This window comes from Pseudopipra pipra, chromosome 16, assembly GCF_036250125.1.
Source record: "Pseudopipra pipra isolate bDixPip1 chromosome 16, bDixPip1.hap1, whole genome shotgun sequence".
Classification (NCBI taxonomy): Eukaryota; Metazoa; Chordata; class Aves; order Passeriformes; family Pipridae; genus Pseudopipra; species Pseudopipra pipra.
In genome coordinates, this window is record NC_087564.1 from 10062282 (window position 1) to 10082821 (window position 20540).

General features: G+C 37.2%; 1 protein-coding gene across 7 annotated transcripts in view; it reads left to right on the forward strand.

Moving 5' to 3' along the window:
* TRRAP (transformation/transcription domain associated protein) overlaps positions 1–20540 on the forward strand; it is a 74599-nt gene that overhangs the window by 46073 nt on the left and 7986 nt on the right. For all 7 annotated transcript variants that reach the window (XM_064673036.1, XM_064673034.1, XM_064673035.1 and 4 more), the window contains 11 exons: positions 146–258; positions 749–884; positions 3867–4058; positions 6089–6284; positions 6534–6799; positions 7528–7628; positions 10203–10404; positions 11515–11679; positions 12796–12886; positions 14393–14592; positions 15356–15617. In XM_064673036.1, the coding sequence (XP_064529106.1) occupies positions 146–258; positions 749–884; positions 3867–4058; positions 6089–6284; positions 6534–6799; positions 7528–7628; positions 10203–10404; positions 11515–11679; positions 12796–12886; positions 14393–14592; positions 15356–15617 (1924 nt within the window). The remainder of the gene's footprint in view (positions 1–145; positions 259–748; positions 885–3866; positions 4059–6088; positions 6285–6533; positions 6800–7527; positions 7629–10202; positions 10405–11514; positions 11680–12795; positions 12887–14392; positions 14593–15355; positions 15618–20540) is intronic.

A 20540-nucleotide genomic window follows, 5' to 3' on the forward strand; every position in this document is an offset into this window, starting at 1 on the left:
AATACCTCGGTAAGGTGAGATTTTTGAGCACATCCACCAGTTTTTCGTGATGTTTGTAAAGGTTTTCTTATCACTTGTTTTTAAAAAGAAAAGAGTTATTGTGTATACAGCAGATGGAAAAGTAGAATGACTGAATTTTCTTTAGGCACAAGAAACTTATGAAAAAGCAATGGAAAAGGCTAAAAAGGAGCACGAACGGAACAACGCTTCCCCTTCCATCTTTCCTGAGTATCAGCTCTGGGAAGACCACTGGATTCGGTAAGACTGAATGTAGAACAAGTATTTTACCCTGCAATAGAAGGGAAATACCCTGCTGCTGATTTAAAGAATAAACTTATCTCAGGACTTAGCTCAGATACAGGGAAAACTTAAGGGAATTAAATAAGCTGGTTTTTATTCCCTTAACAGAGCCTCAGAAGTGATATGCCTGAATTGCTATAAAAATGTAATTTGTTATTGGTGGAAAAAGACTGGAGTTAAAATTTGTTTTTCCTATTTAAAATGGTTGTTCTGAGACACACAAAATGCAGCTTTTCCCTGTTCACAGATTTCTATATTATAACTGGTAATAAATAAATTAAAAAAAAAATCTTCCCATCTGGATAAAACTTTTGCAGTGCTTGCAAAGCTGTTTGTAGACAAACAAATATGCAGATAACATTCTGATATGCAACATCTGTAGTCAGTTTTATTGAAATTTTGGGGGGTTTTTTTGTAACCAAATTGACACTGCTTTTGATTTTCTTAGTTGCTCAAAAGAACTGAACCAGTGGGAGCCTTTGACAGAGTATGGCCAGTCAAAAGGTCATATAAATCCTTACCTCGTGCTGAAGTGTGCATGGAGGGTCTCAAACTGGATTGCTATGAAGGAGGCTCTGGTGCAGGTGAGTGGGGGCTTTTAATGCTCGTGTTTAGTTTCTCCTCATCCTCTCTTAGGTATCTTCCCAACTCTTAAAAGAGCCATTCCATGTGAATAAAGTGGTGGTTATTGTTCTTGAAGCTGCTATAAAAAGCCAGGCCATACAGCCATCTTGGGCTTCCTGTGGCAAACGACAGATTTCTGTGTTGGAGTCACCACTGGATTGTCTGGGATTCTTTTTAACATTGTATGTGGTGTTGCTGTTCTATAAAAGATGGATAATGTTGGGGGATTTTTGTTTTGGTTTGTTTTTTCTTGGCTTTGTTTTTTTTTTTTTTTTAATTTAATTTTAAGGAAATACATCCTCTTTTCATGGTAGGTAGAGATGTTCATTTGTGCTTCGTTAATACAGAAACATAAACCAGATGTAGAACTGAAATCTGAAAGGTGAGAATACTGCATTAAATCACAAGTGGAAAGGAGCTTGCTGTGACATTACTGGAGTTACTCTGCTAAAGATGCCAGAATTTGCAATAAGGGGGTGAATTGCATATTTAACATACAATTTTACTGGCAGAGCTCTGAGCAAAGCCTTAGGCTGTGTTTTCTTATATTGCAGGGAGTGAACCAGAACAATTAGTCCTTCAGTTAAATAGAGTTTATTATTTCATCAGTACTGTTTAAGTTTTGAACCAATACTTACCAGTTAATAGTGTTACACATCAAATTGACAGTTGGCTGTATAGTGTCATAAAATTTGCAAAAGATACAACATGATTATGAAAAATGCTGAGCATCCTTTAATTCCAGTATCTTGCAGAGTTAAGTTTCTATATGTAAAATATTCCAGCCAGTTGCTTCATTGTGACAGCTTAGTCTGACATGAGAAATATGAGAGTTGTGTGTCTCTCTTACTTCCTTCAAAATCAGGCTGAATTATGCATTTTTTTTAAAATTGTAGTTATATTTATTCTGCTGTGACACCTTCTTTTGTCAGAGGGGAAAATAAGTGGATGCAATCAGTATGTTTTGCTTTAAAGGCTAAACTGTGAAAACCATAAGTTATTACATTGATTAAAGGTAGTGTTGTCTTTTGATGGAACCTAAATTAAGGGGGTTCCAACCATTGCTGCATTTGAAATGGTATTTTTCTATGTTTGTAGTACTGATGGTTCAAATTAAATAGGTGTCTCTAAATATGGATTTTATCATTTATCAGCCCATGTGAAGCCAAATCTGTAAGTACCAAGCTGCATATGCAACAAAAATTTTCTTTAGGGTACTATTTACATTTTGATTAACTTCTTTTGTTCTTATAACTTTTGGTATTTTGTGTGTTATTTAAGTGTGCAGCTTCAGAGGCTAATTATAAAAATAAGTTTATTTGAGAAGCTTTTAAAGGCTAAAATAAGAATTGTATTGTGCAGTGTGTTATAAACCTTGAGCTCGAACAGAATAAAATAGATCATGTCTGACAGGTTCTGGGTTTGGAGAATTGCAAGTTGAGTGGAAGTGCCAACCTTGAGTAAGTGCTGATGTGCTCTAGCTGCAGTTATATTAAATGAGGTATTTTCAGTAATGACACATTTACTAAATGACTAAGGAGAAGGTGCTGCTGAAGCCATAAATGGAGCTTTTGTGGCTCTACTCAGGTTCTTGTGAAAGTGTCAGGACACGTTTGCATAAATATTAGGATCTGGAAGAATAATTGATTCTATGCTGCTGTACTCACTACTCCAATTCTATTGATATTCCTTAACATGGCTGTTCTTTATCAAGTTCCATGGTTGATTCACAAGAAAGGCCAGAAAGGATGGCAAATATCTATCAGTTTTCATAAATCTTTGTGAAAGATTTTTAATAATCTACCCATTAATGTTGAGCTATTAAAACAGCAAGTAGCCTTTGATAGGACCCCAGACTCATTTCCATTTGCTCACATTGCCATTGTGTTTAATGATGCAGGAGATAATGTAATAAAGAAAGAGATTGTTTTCACTGTGTAAGTGTAAGGTTGCTACCTGGCAGTTTCTCTTTGCTGGCTCAGGTGTAAAAGTCAGCTGAGGATTACAGAAATAACAATTGCAGTGGTTCCCATACAGTATATCAACAACAGGGTAATGCAGAGGGATTTCTGTGTTGCACATCAAACCATAAAGGGCGTGATGTAAAGCAGAAGAAAAAGGAGTGAAAAAGTTGTAGATTAAAAACCTGCAGTGTCAGTTGGTGAGCACTGGCTCAGTGCAAGTTTATTGTAAAATGCTCACAGAATTTAGGTGCTGGACAATTCAGGTGCCTTGCTGAGTTTAGCTGCCATATTTCTACTGTTCCAGGATTTAAGAAAGTGGTTTAAAATTATTTTTTAAATTATTTTAGCACTATGACTTGACTTTGCACCTGTGCTCAGAAATTAACATAAATGGGAAGGTTAGTTGTAGATTACTTGAAAAAATACTAGCTGTTTATTTTCATAAACTAAACAATGCCCTAGAGCAGACAGCAGGGAGTATAATGCTGCATAATGTGCTGACAGGAAGGGACAGGATCTTTTTAAGTGAGAAGCTGATGTTACTTGTTCTGGAGCCCCTGAAGCATTGCAGAGGTAGTGTGTGTTGTTTTATCTGCTGAGAAGCATCTTTTTTGCTTTTTACAAGGTGAATTGGTTTGCTGTGAGCTTCCTGCTCCTGTGGCAGGGCTGCTCTCACTGCTCAGCTGCCTTGAGCTGCATTACAGTTGTCAGTGTAAAAACGCCCCAACAGCAGGTTGGACCCAGGCACTTCTACTCTTGGGCCGAACTGGCAATTTATTTGCTAGCCTGCCCTTGCCAGTAACATTAGGAGAGGTGAAACTCCTCTAGTGACATAAATATTGATGCTTTAACCTGATATTTTTAGAAAACAAGATAATATTGATAAACATTAAAGCTGTTTGTTTAAGAAGGCTTCTAAAAAAGTAATTTAACTGTTTGAGTACGAATGATCTTTACCAGATACCATCTTATTACCAGGTGGAGTTGAGCTGCCCAAAAGAGATGGCCTGGAAAGTGAACATGTACAGAGGGTACCTGGCAATCTGCCACCCCGAGGAGCAGCAGCTGAACTTCATCGAACGCCTGGTGGAGATGGCGAGCAGTTTGGCCATCCGGGAATGGCGGAGGCTTCCTCACGTGGTCTCCCACGTTCACACTCCCCTTCTCCAGGTAAGAGTGAAAAGGCCAGTTGTTTTCCAGCAGCAGGTTTGAGAACTTTTATTAACTATGAGTGTAAAATATTTTAGTCGATAGTTTTTTCAGAATGGTATTTTTTTGATTAAAGGGTGCAGAGTGCATGTTTTAATTTTTTTTTTCAGTGTACTTGTTTCTAAGAGTTCGTGAGAAATTGGGACCATTTTTTTTTTTAAGACCTCCAGAAATACTTTTGGGAAGCTGCTGGCGTGATTCTGGTTATATGGAATATGCAGTTTAATTATTATGTGAAATGAAATAACATGCATTGCATGGTGAAAAATGTATGGGATGTGTCCATTGTAACTTTCATTCATATGTTGCCATAACAAAAATGGACTTTGGTTTTTCCTTTTGAAATGTGTTGTTGTTGTTTTGTCTTGGATTTAATTATGTAAATAATTCATCTTGCAACTGTAAGAGAAGAATTTTTGAGAGTAGATATTATTGCCAAATTGAACTTAATGGAAGTAGGTGCCTAAATCCATCTTTAAAAAATTGGATTTGGCCTTGAGTTGCTTTCAGCAGCTTCTTGAGAATGAACCTTGTGTCCTCTGACTTGTGTGGTACAGCTGGAGCCAGTGTGGAAGTGGGGCTGGGGCAGGATTGTGCTTGGCTGTGTGGGATCTGGGCAAAACATGCTGTTCATTTCTCATTTAAGCTGACTTTGTCCCTGTTTAAGTGTCCTATAAACATATACCTGATGAAGATTAGATCTTGTTCCTGTGGAGGAAACCTTTCATCCCCAGGGGAGCAATTGTAGAATATCTGAGTGCAACATTATCTGAAATTTCATAACAGGGATGCATTTCTTGAAGGGCCATTGCTCAGAACTATGAATGAACCTGTAGAAGTGCAGAGGACCTTGATTTCTGAGTTCTCTTTGATATAGTGGCTTCTATAATTCTGTTTAAAATGAATAGTTTCATCCTGTGTGTCATGCTAGGTGTGATTCATAAGTAACTAATCTACGCTATCTAAGAAGGTACCTCTGCTAAAATTACCTCTACTAAAACTACCTCCCACAGCAGCTCATACCTTGGAATTTTTATAAGTGAATGCATCAGATAAAGTGAATGAATATGGAAGTTTTATCCATATTCAGAGAAAGTTGTCAAGTAAATAGGTTCAGTTTGTGAGCTCAGAAGGAGGCTTCTTGATGAATTTAATTCCTTCCTACTAAGTTTTCACATGTACTTCAAGTATTTTTCCCCCACCAAGAATGGCAGCATGAAAGAATTAGTATTGCTAAATAAACTACTTTCAGATATCAATTAAAACAAGCTTTTAAAACAATCCAGTATGTATATATCCCTCATGAAGAAATGATAAATTAGTCAGTGACTGACAGAGGTACAAATGCAGGCATGAATTTGCACTGCAGTAATTACTTTTTTTTAATATCAGATAGTATGTGATTAAATACCCATGAGAAAATTAAATTTATGTGATGAATGGGTGTAGGATGAAGGTTAAGCTATTGTGAGAGCTGATACTGAGATGACTGTAGGAAAATATTACTTTAATTTATTTTGTTTCAAGAGATTTCACTCTGTAAATTCGAACTGCCTTTTTTTTTCTCAAATAGTTATCTCATTTAGTTGATTAACAATGAATACAACTGTTATCTGCCAAGTGGTAGCTTAGAGAATACTACATTGGCTTTATTGTACTACAGGTAATTAAATTCCATTAAAGTTTGTGGGCCTTTTCTTCAGGTGATTGAAGTTTTAACAAACTGTCTGCTGCCTTTAGTAGGTTCGAGACTACTGCCATCTTCTGTTTGTTCCTCTCCTTAATTTGGGGATAGGAGAGGTCAGTGAAAACCTGTTCTAAACTTCAGTAACTTCCCAAAGTGCAGAATCTAAGTAACATATCAGGGGCACGTAGATACTGTTTCTCTGGACATTCAGCCTTCTATCAAGAAGTCAGAGTATCTATCAGTATCTATCAAGTATCAGAGAATTGATACTTAATTTATATTTATATTGTTTAATGTTTTCCAGGCAGCACAGCAAATAATTGAACTTCAAGAAGCAGCCCAAATAAATGCAGGATTGCAACCAACTAATCTGGGGAGGAACAACAGCTTACATGATATGAAGACTGTTGTAAAGACTTGGAGAAACAGGTTACCTATTGTGTCAGATGATTTATCCCACTGGAGCAGCATTTTCATGTGGAGACAACATCATTACCAGGGTAAATCTGCCTGGTCCAGTGTGCATTCATCATAGAATGTTCCAGACATTGTCTGAAATAAGTTCTTGTTTGTTTTTTTTTTATTTCAACGTACAGGAGAGTTGATTTTGACAAGTTTTTGATTTTACTCAGTTTTCATTTAAGTGTTTCATTACCTTAAGTCATCCATTTCATATGTGTTGCTGTGTAAGGTGCCACTGTATGTATAATTTTATTTATAACGACAAACATTTCCTGGTGTATTTCCAGCCATTGTGACTGCCTATGAAAACAGTTCTCAGCATGATCCCAGTTCCAACAATGCCATGTTGGGAGTTCATGCCTCTGCATCAGCAATTATCCAGTATGGAAAGATAGCTCGGAAACAAGGGCTGGTCAACGTGGCGCTGGACATCCTGAGCCGCATCCACACCATTCCGACCGTGCCCATCGTGGATTGCTTCCAGAAGATTCGGCAGCAAGTGAAATGTTATCTGCAGCTGGCTGGAGTCATGGGCAAAAATGAATGTATGCAGGTACAGCAGCTTTAGCACTGCAGGTGTCCTTGGAACTCGTGGGATTACAGGGACCATGAGATATATTGATTTAAACAGGCTCCCTGTGTCCAGGACAGGGGCTGAATTTCCTTGGCCATGTTACGCCCTGCAGGGAGTGGTGTTTTAAGTACTGCTGTTATAGTCCAAAGCATTTAATGTCCCCTTTGAACTGAAAACTGTGAATATATTAAAAATCAGCTGAACTAAAAGTAAATGGGAAGGATATTTTTTGAAATCTTACAGGACTGATAAATGGAAGTGACTTGAAAAATTAAATTATTTATATAGGAGGAAGCCCCACTACTGCAAGATTAACTGAAGCTCCAAATCAATGCTAAGTGCCTGATTCATGAGTGGTGGATGCTGTCAAACTGAAGTGAAATTGTATGTGTTGAAAGGGGAAAAATGTGATTTCAGGCAAAACCCACTGGCACGTGATCAGCAAATGGACCTTGTAATAAATATAACATAAAATAAATAATATTATAACTTAAAGTGAAAAAGATAACCTGATGAATGTTGTCTATGCGTATTTGTTTTGCATAGGCCAGTGGAAACTTAAAATTGTTTTCAGTCTATTTTTTTTTAAATGAAAATTAAATGCTAGAAACTCAGGCTATTTAAATTTCAAGAGAATATTTTGGCACTTTCATCTTAATAAACTCTTCCATTTTAAAAGGCTTTTCTCACTAAGACTTATTTAACAGGGTCTTGAAGTTATTGAATCAACCAATCTGAAGTACTTCACCAAGGAGATGACTGCTGAGTTTTATGCACTGAAGGGAATGTTCTTGGCACAGATTAACAAGTGAGTATCTGGCTGGAAGAGGCACCAGCACACAGCTGAGAAAAATGCAGCTGAAGTATTTCAACACAGGGAGCAGAAAAGCTGGTCCATATGTTTCTACCAGCCTAAAATTTGTCACAACTGTATAAGAAAGTAAAAGTATCTGTGAGAGTTTCTTTGCAGCTTGAAGATGTAACACTTGGTCGTATTTCAAAGTATTGGAGGAAATATCTGGTTAAAGCAAACATTGTGCCAGTTGGATTTTTTCCAGGTTTTATATTTCATGGGATCAGATGGAAGGGGCAGGGAGAATAGGTTTGCCCAATTGATACTTTTTTTTCTTCTCTTGTTCTGTGAGTGCTCAGAAAAACTGATGTTTAACTGATGTCTTTGTGTAGTTGGCAAATGGAGGTTGCTTTGTTTCATTTCTGTTTCATTGTCATTGACTGTGTCCCTTTAATAGCTGCAGCTGGTCAAGACATGGGGAAATGTGTGGTGATGTAGTTCAGAGTTCTCAGGTAAATCTGGTATGTGGAATGTGGAAATGGAACATTCATTTCAGATAATTGAATTGAAAAGCCTCATATGGTGTGTGTTGGAGACATCTTGCACTGCAGCAATTAAACACCTAAGTTCAAGCCTTGCTTTCACACGACTTTTGTGATGGTTTTGCTTTATACTGACAGGCATTTTACTGTTTTGAGAAAGATCTCTCTTTAATTCAGTAAACAAATATCTCAGCAGTCAAATTTTGTTTGGCGATGCCAAAAAACCCCCTTCCAATTTCAACAGCTTTTAATATCCCTGGGATTTAATGGCAACACTGCTATGTGTTACATATGGAAGGAATAATTCCTTTACCACTACATTGTGGCCACTTAAGGAATGAAATCCATCAGGTTTTAAGCTGTGCATTGCAACCTCACATAGCAATTTAAGTCAGGAAATGATGAATATCTTCTGTGGATACAAGAGAGAATTTTAAATAGGCAGAATGCAATTACTTTGATGGAGAGTGCAGTGGGCTTTTATATGGTCACAGGCTTAATTTTAGTTGAGGTGTAAAGAGAAGGAAGTGTACCTCCCCCATGCTTTTTAATTTTTTTAAATTCTTGCAGATAAAAGCAGCTCCAGATAAAATTGTCTCCATTCCTTCCTTCAGGATAAAATGGATAAAGGTTTCTGTTTAAAACATGGTTCTGATGTTTTTTAACCTTACCAAAAAATATGCAGGCATGACCATGAGGTGAGGAATTTAAGAAGGTTTCAGCTGGGACCAAGGGCAGTGTTGAACCTGAAAATGTGACTGTGATTACTTGTGTGTCAACTAAACTGAAGTTACAGGTCACCTCTGCTCTTGCATCACCCTGTGCTGCCCAGTGGCTGGGCAAGGTGATAGAAACCATTTTAAGAAAGTCATCTGAGTGTCAGGGATGATGGATTGTAGAGAAGGAGAAAAGAAAACAGAGAAGTTCCCTTTCTATAGAGGGGAAGCAGTGATACAAAGTCATCCATCAGCTGCTGCTGGGGTAGTTCGCTTCAAAACCTCCATCCGGGGTGCAGGAAGCCTCTGAAAGCAAGGAACATTAATGTAGCCTAGAAACTAATACATGACAGACAAAGCTGTTTTCCTTTTCATAGTTTTGCCTCAATAGCTGGTCATTTTAATTAAGTACTATCCTCCAAGCTAATATTTTTGTAATAAAAGTACAGGCAATTTTACAAAAATGAGTCGAACAAGCATTGCATTACTTTTGTATGGTTGATTTCAATGCTTATTCTATAAGGGAGAAATGAAGCTTTCTGTTAATAAGGAGGCTTGAAATGTTTTAAAAATGTCTTAATTTCAGTAATACTTATGGGAGTTTTCTCATCCTTTATTTTTGTGCCTAAAAAGTAACATAGATTCAAGGGCTATATATATTGGGATGAATCATGCCTCATCTTGGACAAGGAACACTTGAGGAAACATAGAGAAAACTTCAGAAGTATCAAACAAATAACCTTTTGGTTACCCAGAACTGTGTGATTAACCTTTAAATTCCTTCACTTTTCCCACTGAAAAAATAAACTTTTACAGCTGTGGGGATGAGGACCTGACTGTTTCCAGAAAATGATTGTAAAATTTTTCACGACTTTGCTGGGAGAGGAGTTAAATAAGATGCAATTCTCTGAAAGATAACTACTATAACATCTTTCTAATGTTGCTTTAGTCCCTTTTTATGTTCAGCAGAGCAGCATTCTTAAATGCATTTGCTTCTTGCTCCTCTTGTGTTATCATTTGCTCTTCTTACTCCCAGTGTCACTGCTTGGGTTCCCATTGCAGTGCACTGGAAGCTTTTTTCTTTTTTTTTTTTTTTAAGGGAGTATCTGGAAATCTTAAACACTTACATAATTGTGTCCATTATAAAGCATTTACTTCTGTAGGTGCTGAACATCAAGGACTGCAATGACAAAGCAGTCATAAGAGACCTTACTAGAGAACTTACACTGAGTATTAAGAAAGTAATTGCCTGCCCTGTCAGAAATCTGATTTCTATAATTTAGTAACTGTTTCTTAGCATAAAACTCATATTTTTCCTCGTCACTGTGCAGGTCTGAAGAAGCAAACAAAGCTTTTTCTGCAGCCGTGCAAATGCACGACGTGCTGGTGAAAGCCTGGGCCATGTGGGGGGATTACCTGGAGAACATCTTTGTGAAGGAAAGGCAGCTCCACCTGGGGGTCTCTGCCATCACTTGCTACCTGCACGCCTGCCGGCACCAGAACGAGAGCAAGTCAAGGAAATACTTAGCAAAGGTGAGATCTAGAGGTTTCAAAAAGAGTTGGAGCCTTCAGGAAAGGCTGGGATAATGTTCGGTGCCCAAATTTGTGCCATTAGAGAAACAATTACTGAGGGAAAGCTTTAATTTTGGTAGAAAGTCTTCATGGGGCTGCTCTTGGTTGCATGTAACTCATCTGGGGTTTTTTTACTTCATTGAGAAGTCTGGGGTTTCCTGTAGTTGTGGAACTTCTTTGTAGAAGGAAGAGGACAAATCACATCCAGCCTTTTTGCTACATAATGCAGTGAAATACCTGCAGAAAAGCATCCCTTGGTCCTTTAAAAAGTAACATAATTTGAGCTCTTTTAATCGTTACTATGGATAAATAGTATTAACTTTTACCTCAGTATTGCATTTTATTCCAGATAAGCCTTTTCTGTGCATTTTTACTCTGAAATGCAACAAAATTTTGCCCAAAAAAGCTATTTGTGGTATATGTTGCTCAGTTTGGGGATATTTAATCTCTCTCATGAAGAAAATTAAAAAAATCATAGCAGGCCATGGAAGACAATCTGTTCTGAACATGAAAAAACACAGAAAATACTCTTTGAGATTAAAGGTGACCTCAATAGCACCCTGAAGTTTATTAGTCTCCCTGTTTGGCTGCATAACAATTAATGATTTTTAGTCAGTGCTTAATATATTTACATTTAAATTAAACTAGAAAAAGTATCATTAAGGGTGAACTGTTAAAATAATTAACAACACCCAAAGAAATAATCAAGTTCTTGCATCAAGGTTCATTTATCCGAATTGCATATTTTAGGTTCTAGAAACATGCCCTTATTTTCTATCTGCACCTGCAAACAAAACCCAAAGAATTCCTGGAATGCAGTCATGTTCATTTGCTTCTTTCTGTCTTGTTTCATAGCAAGGAGTGCACTTATATTTATTTTTACATCCTTTAAATATTATTTCTAAGGGAAAAAAATAACATTGGCAAAGCATAATGAATGTAAGTTCTTGTGTCTGAGGCAACTTTAACACTTACAAAGACTCCACAGTCATATCAGTAAAATAGCTCTGTGTTTTTCTGCATCATAATGATTGATGTGTCTTAAATTTAAGCACTGAAATTCTCTTCTAGGTTCTTTGGCTGCTGAGTTTTGATGATGATAAGAACACCTTGGCAGATGCAGTGGACAAATATTGTATTGGTGTCCCACCCATCCAGTGGCTGGCCTGGATCCCACAGCTGTTGACGTGCCTGGTTGGCTCCGAGGGCAAACTCCTCCTGAACCTCATCAGTCAGGTGCAGAAGATAATCTCTAATTCTCTACTGGCTGTAATCTTTGTTTTTAGAATGAGATGTCTTGCAACCCCAGTGTGCTCAGCTGTCTTCTGACAGAAAAAACAAATTTCAAAAAGTTGTAGTTGCTTTTTTATTTGTTGAGATCTGTATAAAATCTTTAGATATGACTGCTTGCTTGGAAGTTGTACTGTAGTTGGAGCTTAGCCTCATAAAAGTCACAGATACTCCTGTTTATCTTGCCTTTAGACTTCAGGTCCATTGAAGGGATATAAAACTAAAACATACCAAATTTTCTGTGTTACTATTTTAAAACTCTTCAAATAACTTTTTGAACTACAGCGTGAAGCATTTGTGTGTCAGGTTAGTGAGCTGCCATGAATATCATATTACTGAACATTTTGCCAAATTTCTGCCTCTTACCTTATCCATTTGGATGGAGAAGGGATCCATGATTTAATAGAATTGTGGCTGGAGAAGCCTCAAACAATGTCTTAAGAAGTGCTCTATCATGGGTAGTGTGAATCATAGTAGACTTATGGTTCTTTCCTTTAATAGATATTGAGATTTACAGATTTTAAAGGGGATGCTGGATGTCAACATCTCTTTAGCTTTTTTTTTTTTTTTTTAATGGAAGCCATAAAATCCTTTTTATTTTTGGGTGCCATTGGTATCCCCTTGCATTAAGTGCTACAATTAGATGGAGTAAGGTTACTCTCTAATGGGCTTTCTTACCAAGTATCGTGGGGCTTGCTGGGAATTGTGGCCTAATTTAAAGACTAACCACTGTCATTATGTCTGTTTTTCTTCCATTATGCACATGAGTAAGATCTTTGAGCTGGCCCAGCTGGTGCTCTGACATTATGCTGTTTTCAGGTTTATTAGGCAATATGATCTGGAAGCCCTAATTAGGTAATGCCTGAACAGTGTGTGTAGGGAGTTACCATTTCATTCTCTTCATGTTTCTGTTACTGAAAAAATCTTTAATTTCCATAAACTGTTATTTAATACAAAGAGCTGATTATTACCAAATTGTACTTATTTACCACACAATCTGTACATGTTGGTGTGATCTGTAGCCAGTATTCCTTGACTGAGTATATGTGTGTCTCCAAATAGGTGGGAAGAGTCTATCCCCAAGCTGTTTACTTTCCTATCAGGACCCTCTATTTGACCTTGAAGATAGAGCAGCGAGAGCGCTACAAAAGTGGTGAGCTTGATCTTGATGAAATTATTTGTCCTCTTTGTAACTCAGTTAATAGTTTGAGTTTCACCTGATTTTACTGAGAAAACAGATTGTATAGAAAATGTACCAAATCAGCAAGGTTAAGGAAGAAAATTCTTGATAAACTTTGCTTGCATTGATTTGTTTCTGTGAAGTTAAATCTACAGATGGCTTAAGCTGTCTTGAATTTTCTTGTAAAAAATATTCACCAAGAGGACTTTCATCTCCTTCATTTTCCTGTCACCTTAATTGAGAATCAAATGTTCTCTCATGGATATTTATCTTTATAAATTTGTGGAGAAGTAGAAAATTCTTGGTTTATAAATACAGGAGAGCATCACAGCCTTCTAAGACGTTCTGGTCTAATTTTCATTGGCAGCATGAACCTTGCAACATTCAATTTGTTTTCAAAGGATCCACGCTTGTAAAATGAATGTCTCCATATTAACTTCTTATGGTGAATTATCAAGTAAAATAAGCATCTTAAGTTTAGACAAAATAAAATCAATGTTGACTTTGAGAAATGTTTGGGAAGTGGAGAGAACATTCAGCAACTTGCACAACACCTTTTTTCCCCAAGAACAAATCAAGTTTAGAATAGTTATGTCAAATGATTCCACAGAATTTAGTTGTTCTTTTGTCTCCTAATTTCCTTGGAATCCCAGGAGAGCTGCTTGAAGAACTCTGCCTTCAGTTGTGTGTTCTTTATTACAAAGTGCATTGTTTATTTAATTGCCTTTTTCACTTGAGAATTAGTTCACTAAATTTCTGCATGAGATTTTGCAGGACACTAATTAAATAATGTTTTATTTTTCTTTGGCTACTCCTTTGCAGAAGGAGGAGGTGCCCACATACCCTAATAATTCATTCACATCCAGCAACAGAAGTTTCTGTGCAAAATTCTTGATATTGCCCCATGCACATATATAATAACCAGTAAAATATTTTCCTGTAGGCTCTGCCACAAACTAATGCTTTGTCTGTGGGTTGTGTGAGCTAGTGGGGGGCATCTGATAAAGCAGAGCTCTGTCCTAAATCACTGTCTGACGAAGTTGTCATGCAAGAATGTTCTGTACTAAAAGATACACACTATGACAATTTGTCTGTTGTTGGCATCAGCATATTTATTCTTCAGTTACGTGTGAAAGATCTTCCCAAAAGGGAGGGGAAGGAAACGCCCATAATTCAAATAGTTTGATCCTATATGAAACAATGTCTGTTACTTCAAGAGCATGGATTGGTAATTTAAAAGCCAAGGCTACACACCTCCTGTGGGGCTTTGAGGAGTGTTTATTTTGCTTTAGTATTGAAAGGTCTGTACCATTAAACAGCATTTTTACAGAAGTTTTTCAAAATTCAGATTAATTAACGTGATTAATACCTAATGTAAATCTAAAGCCAATTCTTGGAACAATTTATTTTATTTCATACAGGAACCTATCAAGTTCATGAAGGGTAATTCTTATTTTCTTTTTAATTTTCACTTCCCAGATTCTGGACAACAGCAGCCAAGTTCAGTTGGGAATCAGTCCCACTCTGCCTCAGACCCTGGGCCAATCCGAGCCACTGCACCAATGTGGAGGTGCAGCAGAATTATGCACATGCAGCGGGAATTGCATCCAACACTTTTGTCTTCTCTGGAAGGCATTGTGGATCAGATGGTCTGGTTCAGAGAGAACTGGCATGAAGAGGTATTTGGCTTTAATACACCTTCATATCTGTGTATCGTCTCAGGAAAAGTTAACTGCAAAATATTTATCCATAGTTAATTTTAAGCATTAAAACATAACTATTTGTTTGGATTAGTAAACTGATGTATCTGTAGAACTGACTGTTCTGATTGGGGTTGAAGGGTCTTGGTTATTTCTGGAAGCAGTACAGAGATTTTCCAAAGCTATTAATTTGATGAATGCATCTAGGATTGAAGCTGTTCCTCGTACTAACTGAAACTGTATATTCTTACACTGGGTTTCACAGATACCAGTTTCCCTGTGGATCTGGTGCTCTGTGACAGGTTGTGATTATGACCTGAAGTTTGAATTACAACAGAGAGCAGATGGACCTGCCACTCTGACTCTGATTTGCCTCTCAAAGTGTTGGGCTGTTCTGTTCTGCCTAGCTAGAACAGTGTTTATTTGAAGAAGGTTTCCTCATATCACATAATCTTTTCAAATATCACAAAATATGAAATCTGAAAGTTAGCTGCTGTTGAAAGAGCAAGGTGTCCTTTGTGTTGCAGCATGTCCCCTGCTCAGCTTGTTTGCAGTGCTGGTGAGAATCGGTGCTGTCATTCTGATTGACCCTCTGATGCAATTTAAGAGCAGAGTTTTAAGTAGATGTTTCTGAGAGGATAATTTTACTGCACAAAACGTAGTGCAAGAATAAATATTTGGTGTCAAATCAGAAGGCTTAAATCTTCCTGACTATTTTGCCTCTTTTATTTTTCATCCTTAGGTTCTTAGACAACTGCAGCAGGGCCTGGCCAAGTGCTATTCGGTTGCCTTTGAGAAAAGTGGAGCTGTTTCGGATGCCAAAATCACTCCTCATACACTAAATTTCGTCAAGAAGTTAGTCAGCACTTTTGGAGTAGGTCTTGAGAACGTCTCTAATGTGTCCACCATGTTTTCTAGTGCAGCCTCAGAGTCATTAGCTAGGAGAGCACAGGCAACAGCTCAAGATCCCGTGTTCCAGAAATTAAAAGGGCAATTTACAACAGGTAAATGTTTAAGATGTTTTCTTAAATGTTACTTTTAATCTCCAGAGAAATCTCCCTCAGTTCAGCTGTGAAGGCATTCTGCTCTTTTATTCCAATATCTTTCCTGAGAGAAAATTTAGAAAACAGCACCTTTCTGTCGTGCACCAAACCTGAAATAGTTTGTTCCAATCTTCTGTGGAGTAATAAAGGTAATTCAAGTGAAAAACAGACATCAACATAGAGAATGAGTATATTGTTGTATTTTTATTACCTAAAGCTGTGGTTTGATCACAGATGTGTTTAAAGATAAGTTAGATTACTTCACTATAATATTTTGCTATTTGCATAGAACTGCCTGCTGGATCTGAGGGACAATAATGATCTCTGCTTTACAATCATGACAGAATTTAATGCAATTTTCACTGCAGAACTCCAAACTGACAGTATTATGTGAGGTCTTTCAAAACAGTCTACTTCTGATGAGTAAGATTAGTGTTTTGGATAACTAGATTATAAAAATCCTATTACCCAAATTTACATCATTTGGTAAATTGAATCAATAACTTTAATCAGATCTAATAAAAAAAGATACTTAAGGGAAGTAGCTTCTTTGCTTCATTCGTTTTCTCTTAACCAGTGGTTACATATTTGAGTATCTGCTGTTGATTTAAAATTCTGAGAAAAGCTTGTGTACAGGAGCATGTGGGTTTGATTTGTTTGGTGAAAGGTGTGAAGGCCACACAGCTCATTCATAGCAGAGGGTAACCCTGATTGGCGTCAGCGCTTTGGATTGCCAGGATTTTGAGGTTTGCATCAATTCCTCCTCAAACATAAGCGTTTGAGAGCATTTGACAAGTAGACTTGTGATGTTTTTTCAAGCATTTTACTGATAATATTGTGAAAATAAGTGATCTGATGGGAATCTTGTGAAAGTAACTCAGTTGCAGGCATGACCTACATATCTTGTGCACACTATGGATTGCACGATGTCCTTTCTGAGCACAACAGTTGCATGACAGCAGATAATGAAAGTCCTGAACCATATGATGAAATTTTTACTGGATGAAGTGTACTAGGGAGGGAAATGGAATTAGAAACATTTTGCGTGTCTTCAGTGGGAGCATACAGGGAGGAAAAAAATTATTGGGCAAGGATTAATGGGATGAAATTTAACCCATCCAAAATATTGGATTCTGTACCTAGAGCTGGGTAATAATGCCAGGCACAGGTGTAAGTTGGGAGAGGAGTGGCTGGAGAGCAGCCCTGCAGACAGGGGTCTGGGGGTGCTGTAGATCCCTTCCAGCTGAAATACTCTACATTAAATGTAAGTTTGGACTTATTTTTCAGTTTTAGTAATCATTTATATGTCTTTGCATTGCAATAGTAGTATAACCACTCATATATACTCAACAAAAATAACTCAAATATAAGAAAAATGTTGGTCTGTTGTAGTATCTCCTGGTTTCTCTCCTGTGAGCATCAGAGAGGTCTGAGATTTCAAAGGTGTAAAGGAAATGTAAATACAACACCAGACTCAAGTCTGCAATATCTGAAGCAATATTTCAGAACATTTCTAGAGAAACATTTAAGAGAGTTTAATTACAATTCAGTTACAAGTTTTAATTAAAATAGAAAAGGGGAAGGATTTCCAGTTTTTTTATGCTGGTGTGAATTTTTTGCATATCTGGGATATATAAATGGCAGTTAAGGTTTTCAGATTTTTCTCTCTTAATCACAGCATTTATAAAGAATAATATGGAACAACAATAAAACTCGAAGAACAACAACATAGGCCTGGACATAAAAATCATGTAAAGTCATCAAATGCAAAGTGTTTCTCAGTAAACTTATGTTTAATAACGGTAATTAGTTTTTTGTTGAAGGTTTCATGTTTTATTTTCTAAGTATAATGAAATACAAGTGTCTGCAGGATACAAATAATTATTTTGCTTAGTGCTGGAATTGATTTTATTCTAATCTAATACATTCAGTGTTTTAATTCACAATTTAAATGTGGGAAAACAGCAGAAATTAGACCAATCAGCATACATACTAATTTTTGTAATGTAATTCATTATGCGGAAAATGAAAATAAGTTTTTTATTGATTTTGTAATAGCAGTAAAATATACATAAATAAATGAAGGGGATTGTAATTATTGTATTGAAGTTAGGAAAGGCTGTTTTAACACTATGAGAAACCATTTGTAGACCATTCCTAATGTGTCCTTCTGGCACAGTAGAACCTTCACGTTTGCTTTTCTGAATCTCAGTACCCGTTGCATCTGGGTGATGGACAGATAATTACAGTGCTTGCCTTCCATTTCACAAGTATCTACACTGAGGAGCTGTCTTGGAGTAAACTCTTTTCTCCAATTATTTCCAGATTAATGCTGACAGCTGTGTTCTATACGTACATTCAACTGGGTTTGGTTGCCTAATCATTTCCATCAATATCAGAGTTGCATCTTGATTCCTGTTTGGAGCCACTGGGGACTCTCACACCATTTCTTATATTCTAAATACTTTGCAGCAGTCTGGACTGTTGGAGCTGTGATAGGTCACTTTATCCATCCTAATGTTGTATTATAAAAACAAATTTTACTTTGAATTTTTTTTCTTGTAACTTCAAATGCATAGTTCTTTGACCATCTGTTCTTTGTTCCTTCTCTCCTTTTCTGCTAAACCTTTGACATCAAAGAACAGGCAAATGCTGAAAAATGCTCCCTTTGAGAGCTCTCTCAGCAGTGAAAGCAGAAGAAAAGCTGCCTCAATTGTCCTTTTGTGGGCAGATGATAGTTTAGAGTTTGGATCAGCTTCCTTCTGCAGCCATCTCTCCACTCAGGCTGAATACGAATGGAAAATTCCAAAATATACCTTTAAAGAGTAAGATAATTTCCTCGAGAGTTTTGTCACCCAGCACAATGAATTCTTCCCTGTGAGTGGAAAGTGCAGGCAGAAGGAAGCTCCTAGTGTGGCTCTGAGCTGTGGGGAGAGGGCAGGGGAAAGATCTGTTAATAGTTTTCAGCTTTTTTAAGGATTTCTTCTTCCCCCCCCCCCTCAAGTTTGAGCATAGCATCCCTTTAGTAGCTCTTTCTTTGCTTCCCTTCCAATTTTTAGATAACAGGATGTTATCCAGGAAATCCAGATCAAGAGACTGGAGTTAGCATCATATTTGACCTTGGTGTCTGGTCTATGCAGGCTTGGTTTTCTGGAGTGATAAACCTGAAGTTCTGCTTCATAATTCTGCTTTCCTGTCACTGAGATTTTTCATCTTTGTTGGTGCTTTCTAAAAGTTCTTGTGAGATTAGGAAGAAGTTTTGGGAAACTGTAGAATATATAAATGTTTGAATAGTAACTTCTAAAGCAAGACAGTGCTTCTCTCTTGGAGAATGCTTGGATCTTCTTCAGTATCATGTGCATAAAAAATTTGACCTGTTCTATAAAGCTAAGCTTGTATTTCAGTCCTGAGTAATATCTTACATGATGAATGTCATGGTTTTTTTGTTGGAGATCCTTGGGTTGGAAACTTTAAAGTGTAAACATGCTTTGCCTATGGTCAGAATAATCTTTAAAATCTTCAAGTCAACTGGTGCTTGCTCTAAAAGCATTAATAGACTGTTGCTTTTCGTTGATCAGAACTATTTTCTGACAGTATAGCAGGAGGGGTTTATTTTTTAGTTCTGGAGACTTAGTTTGGAGGTCTTTTCTTTGTTTTCCTGATGCTGTGTTAATGTTCTGTAGGTCAAGGATTTGGGTGACACAGAGGATTTGGTACTCTAATTTTGCTACCTCAAGTGTATTTTTTGGTGTTGCTTCATGACAAGTGACGGTACAGCTCTCAATCAAAATGTGTTAAGCTTTATCTAGTTGTGTTAAGAGCCATCAGGATTTTTTTAGGTCTGTCTCACTGGGAGGAAGATTGGGCCCTGTTTGTCTTTGCACTGGGAGTGGCTAGAAACTTGAGAAGCTTTGAGAAGAGAGAGCAAACTGCTTCTGCTGCAATCTGTGTCATGGGCTTCTGGGAACATCTCCATTAAAGATGGGTGGGGGGAAACTTCCCATCCTGTTTAGAAAAAGATGGTGCAAGTAGTAAAGTATTTTAGACTAGAGTGTGTTAGCTTGAGAAAGCTCTTCTTCAGTACTGTGTACTGAAAAAATGGATTTTTTTGAAACAAAAAACCTGTTTATATAGATTAAGATGCCTGCAAAGCAGAGAGACTTTGTACACAAATGATGTTTGGTCTTGTATTTCCCCTTCTTCCAACTGAAGTGATTTTTCTTCTCAGATGGGCTCTCTGTGACACGAGCAGAAAGACTAATTGAACTCTGTTTTTCCCATCTGCCACTGGGAAACAAAAGAACAACAAAAATCCCAAAATAGGCATTCAGCAAACTAGAGCTGCTCTTGTGCTGAACTGAAGGACTTTTTTTTTGTAAGGAATATATATTGATGTGTATTTTTACCACTTCGGTGGATTCACATTAGCACAAAAACTAGTTGCAGTTGGAGGAGACTGTCCTGCACTTCAGAGATTCAGGAGATAAATGATGCAATAATTTTGTCACTTTGATGAAATGATTTACTCCCACTGCTCACTAGAGGGTAGGCTTGGGATTATAATAAGAGTGTTTTACAGTGGTATTGCAATAGATGCACTGCCCAGGCAGAGAAAGAAAAGGGAATATCACAGAGTTATGCTAATTTCCCTCATCCATAAATATGAAACTGTATTTTTCATTATAGACTTTTTTTCTTACAGAAATGGAAAGGATTTTGTATGTGGTGGGTTTTTGCTCAGTTTTAGACTAGTAGACTTGGGACTTTCACTGAAAGCTTTCAACATATCGGTATGTTGTGGATACACAATGAAATATGTTGGGTTATGATTCTCTGATATTTTGTTTAGGTATCAGAATAGCAAAATGAAAGAATCCTGGGCTG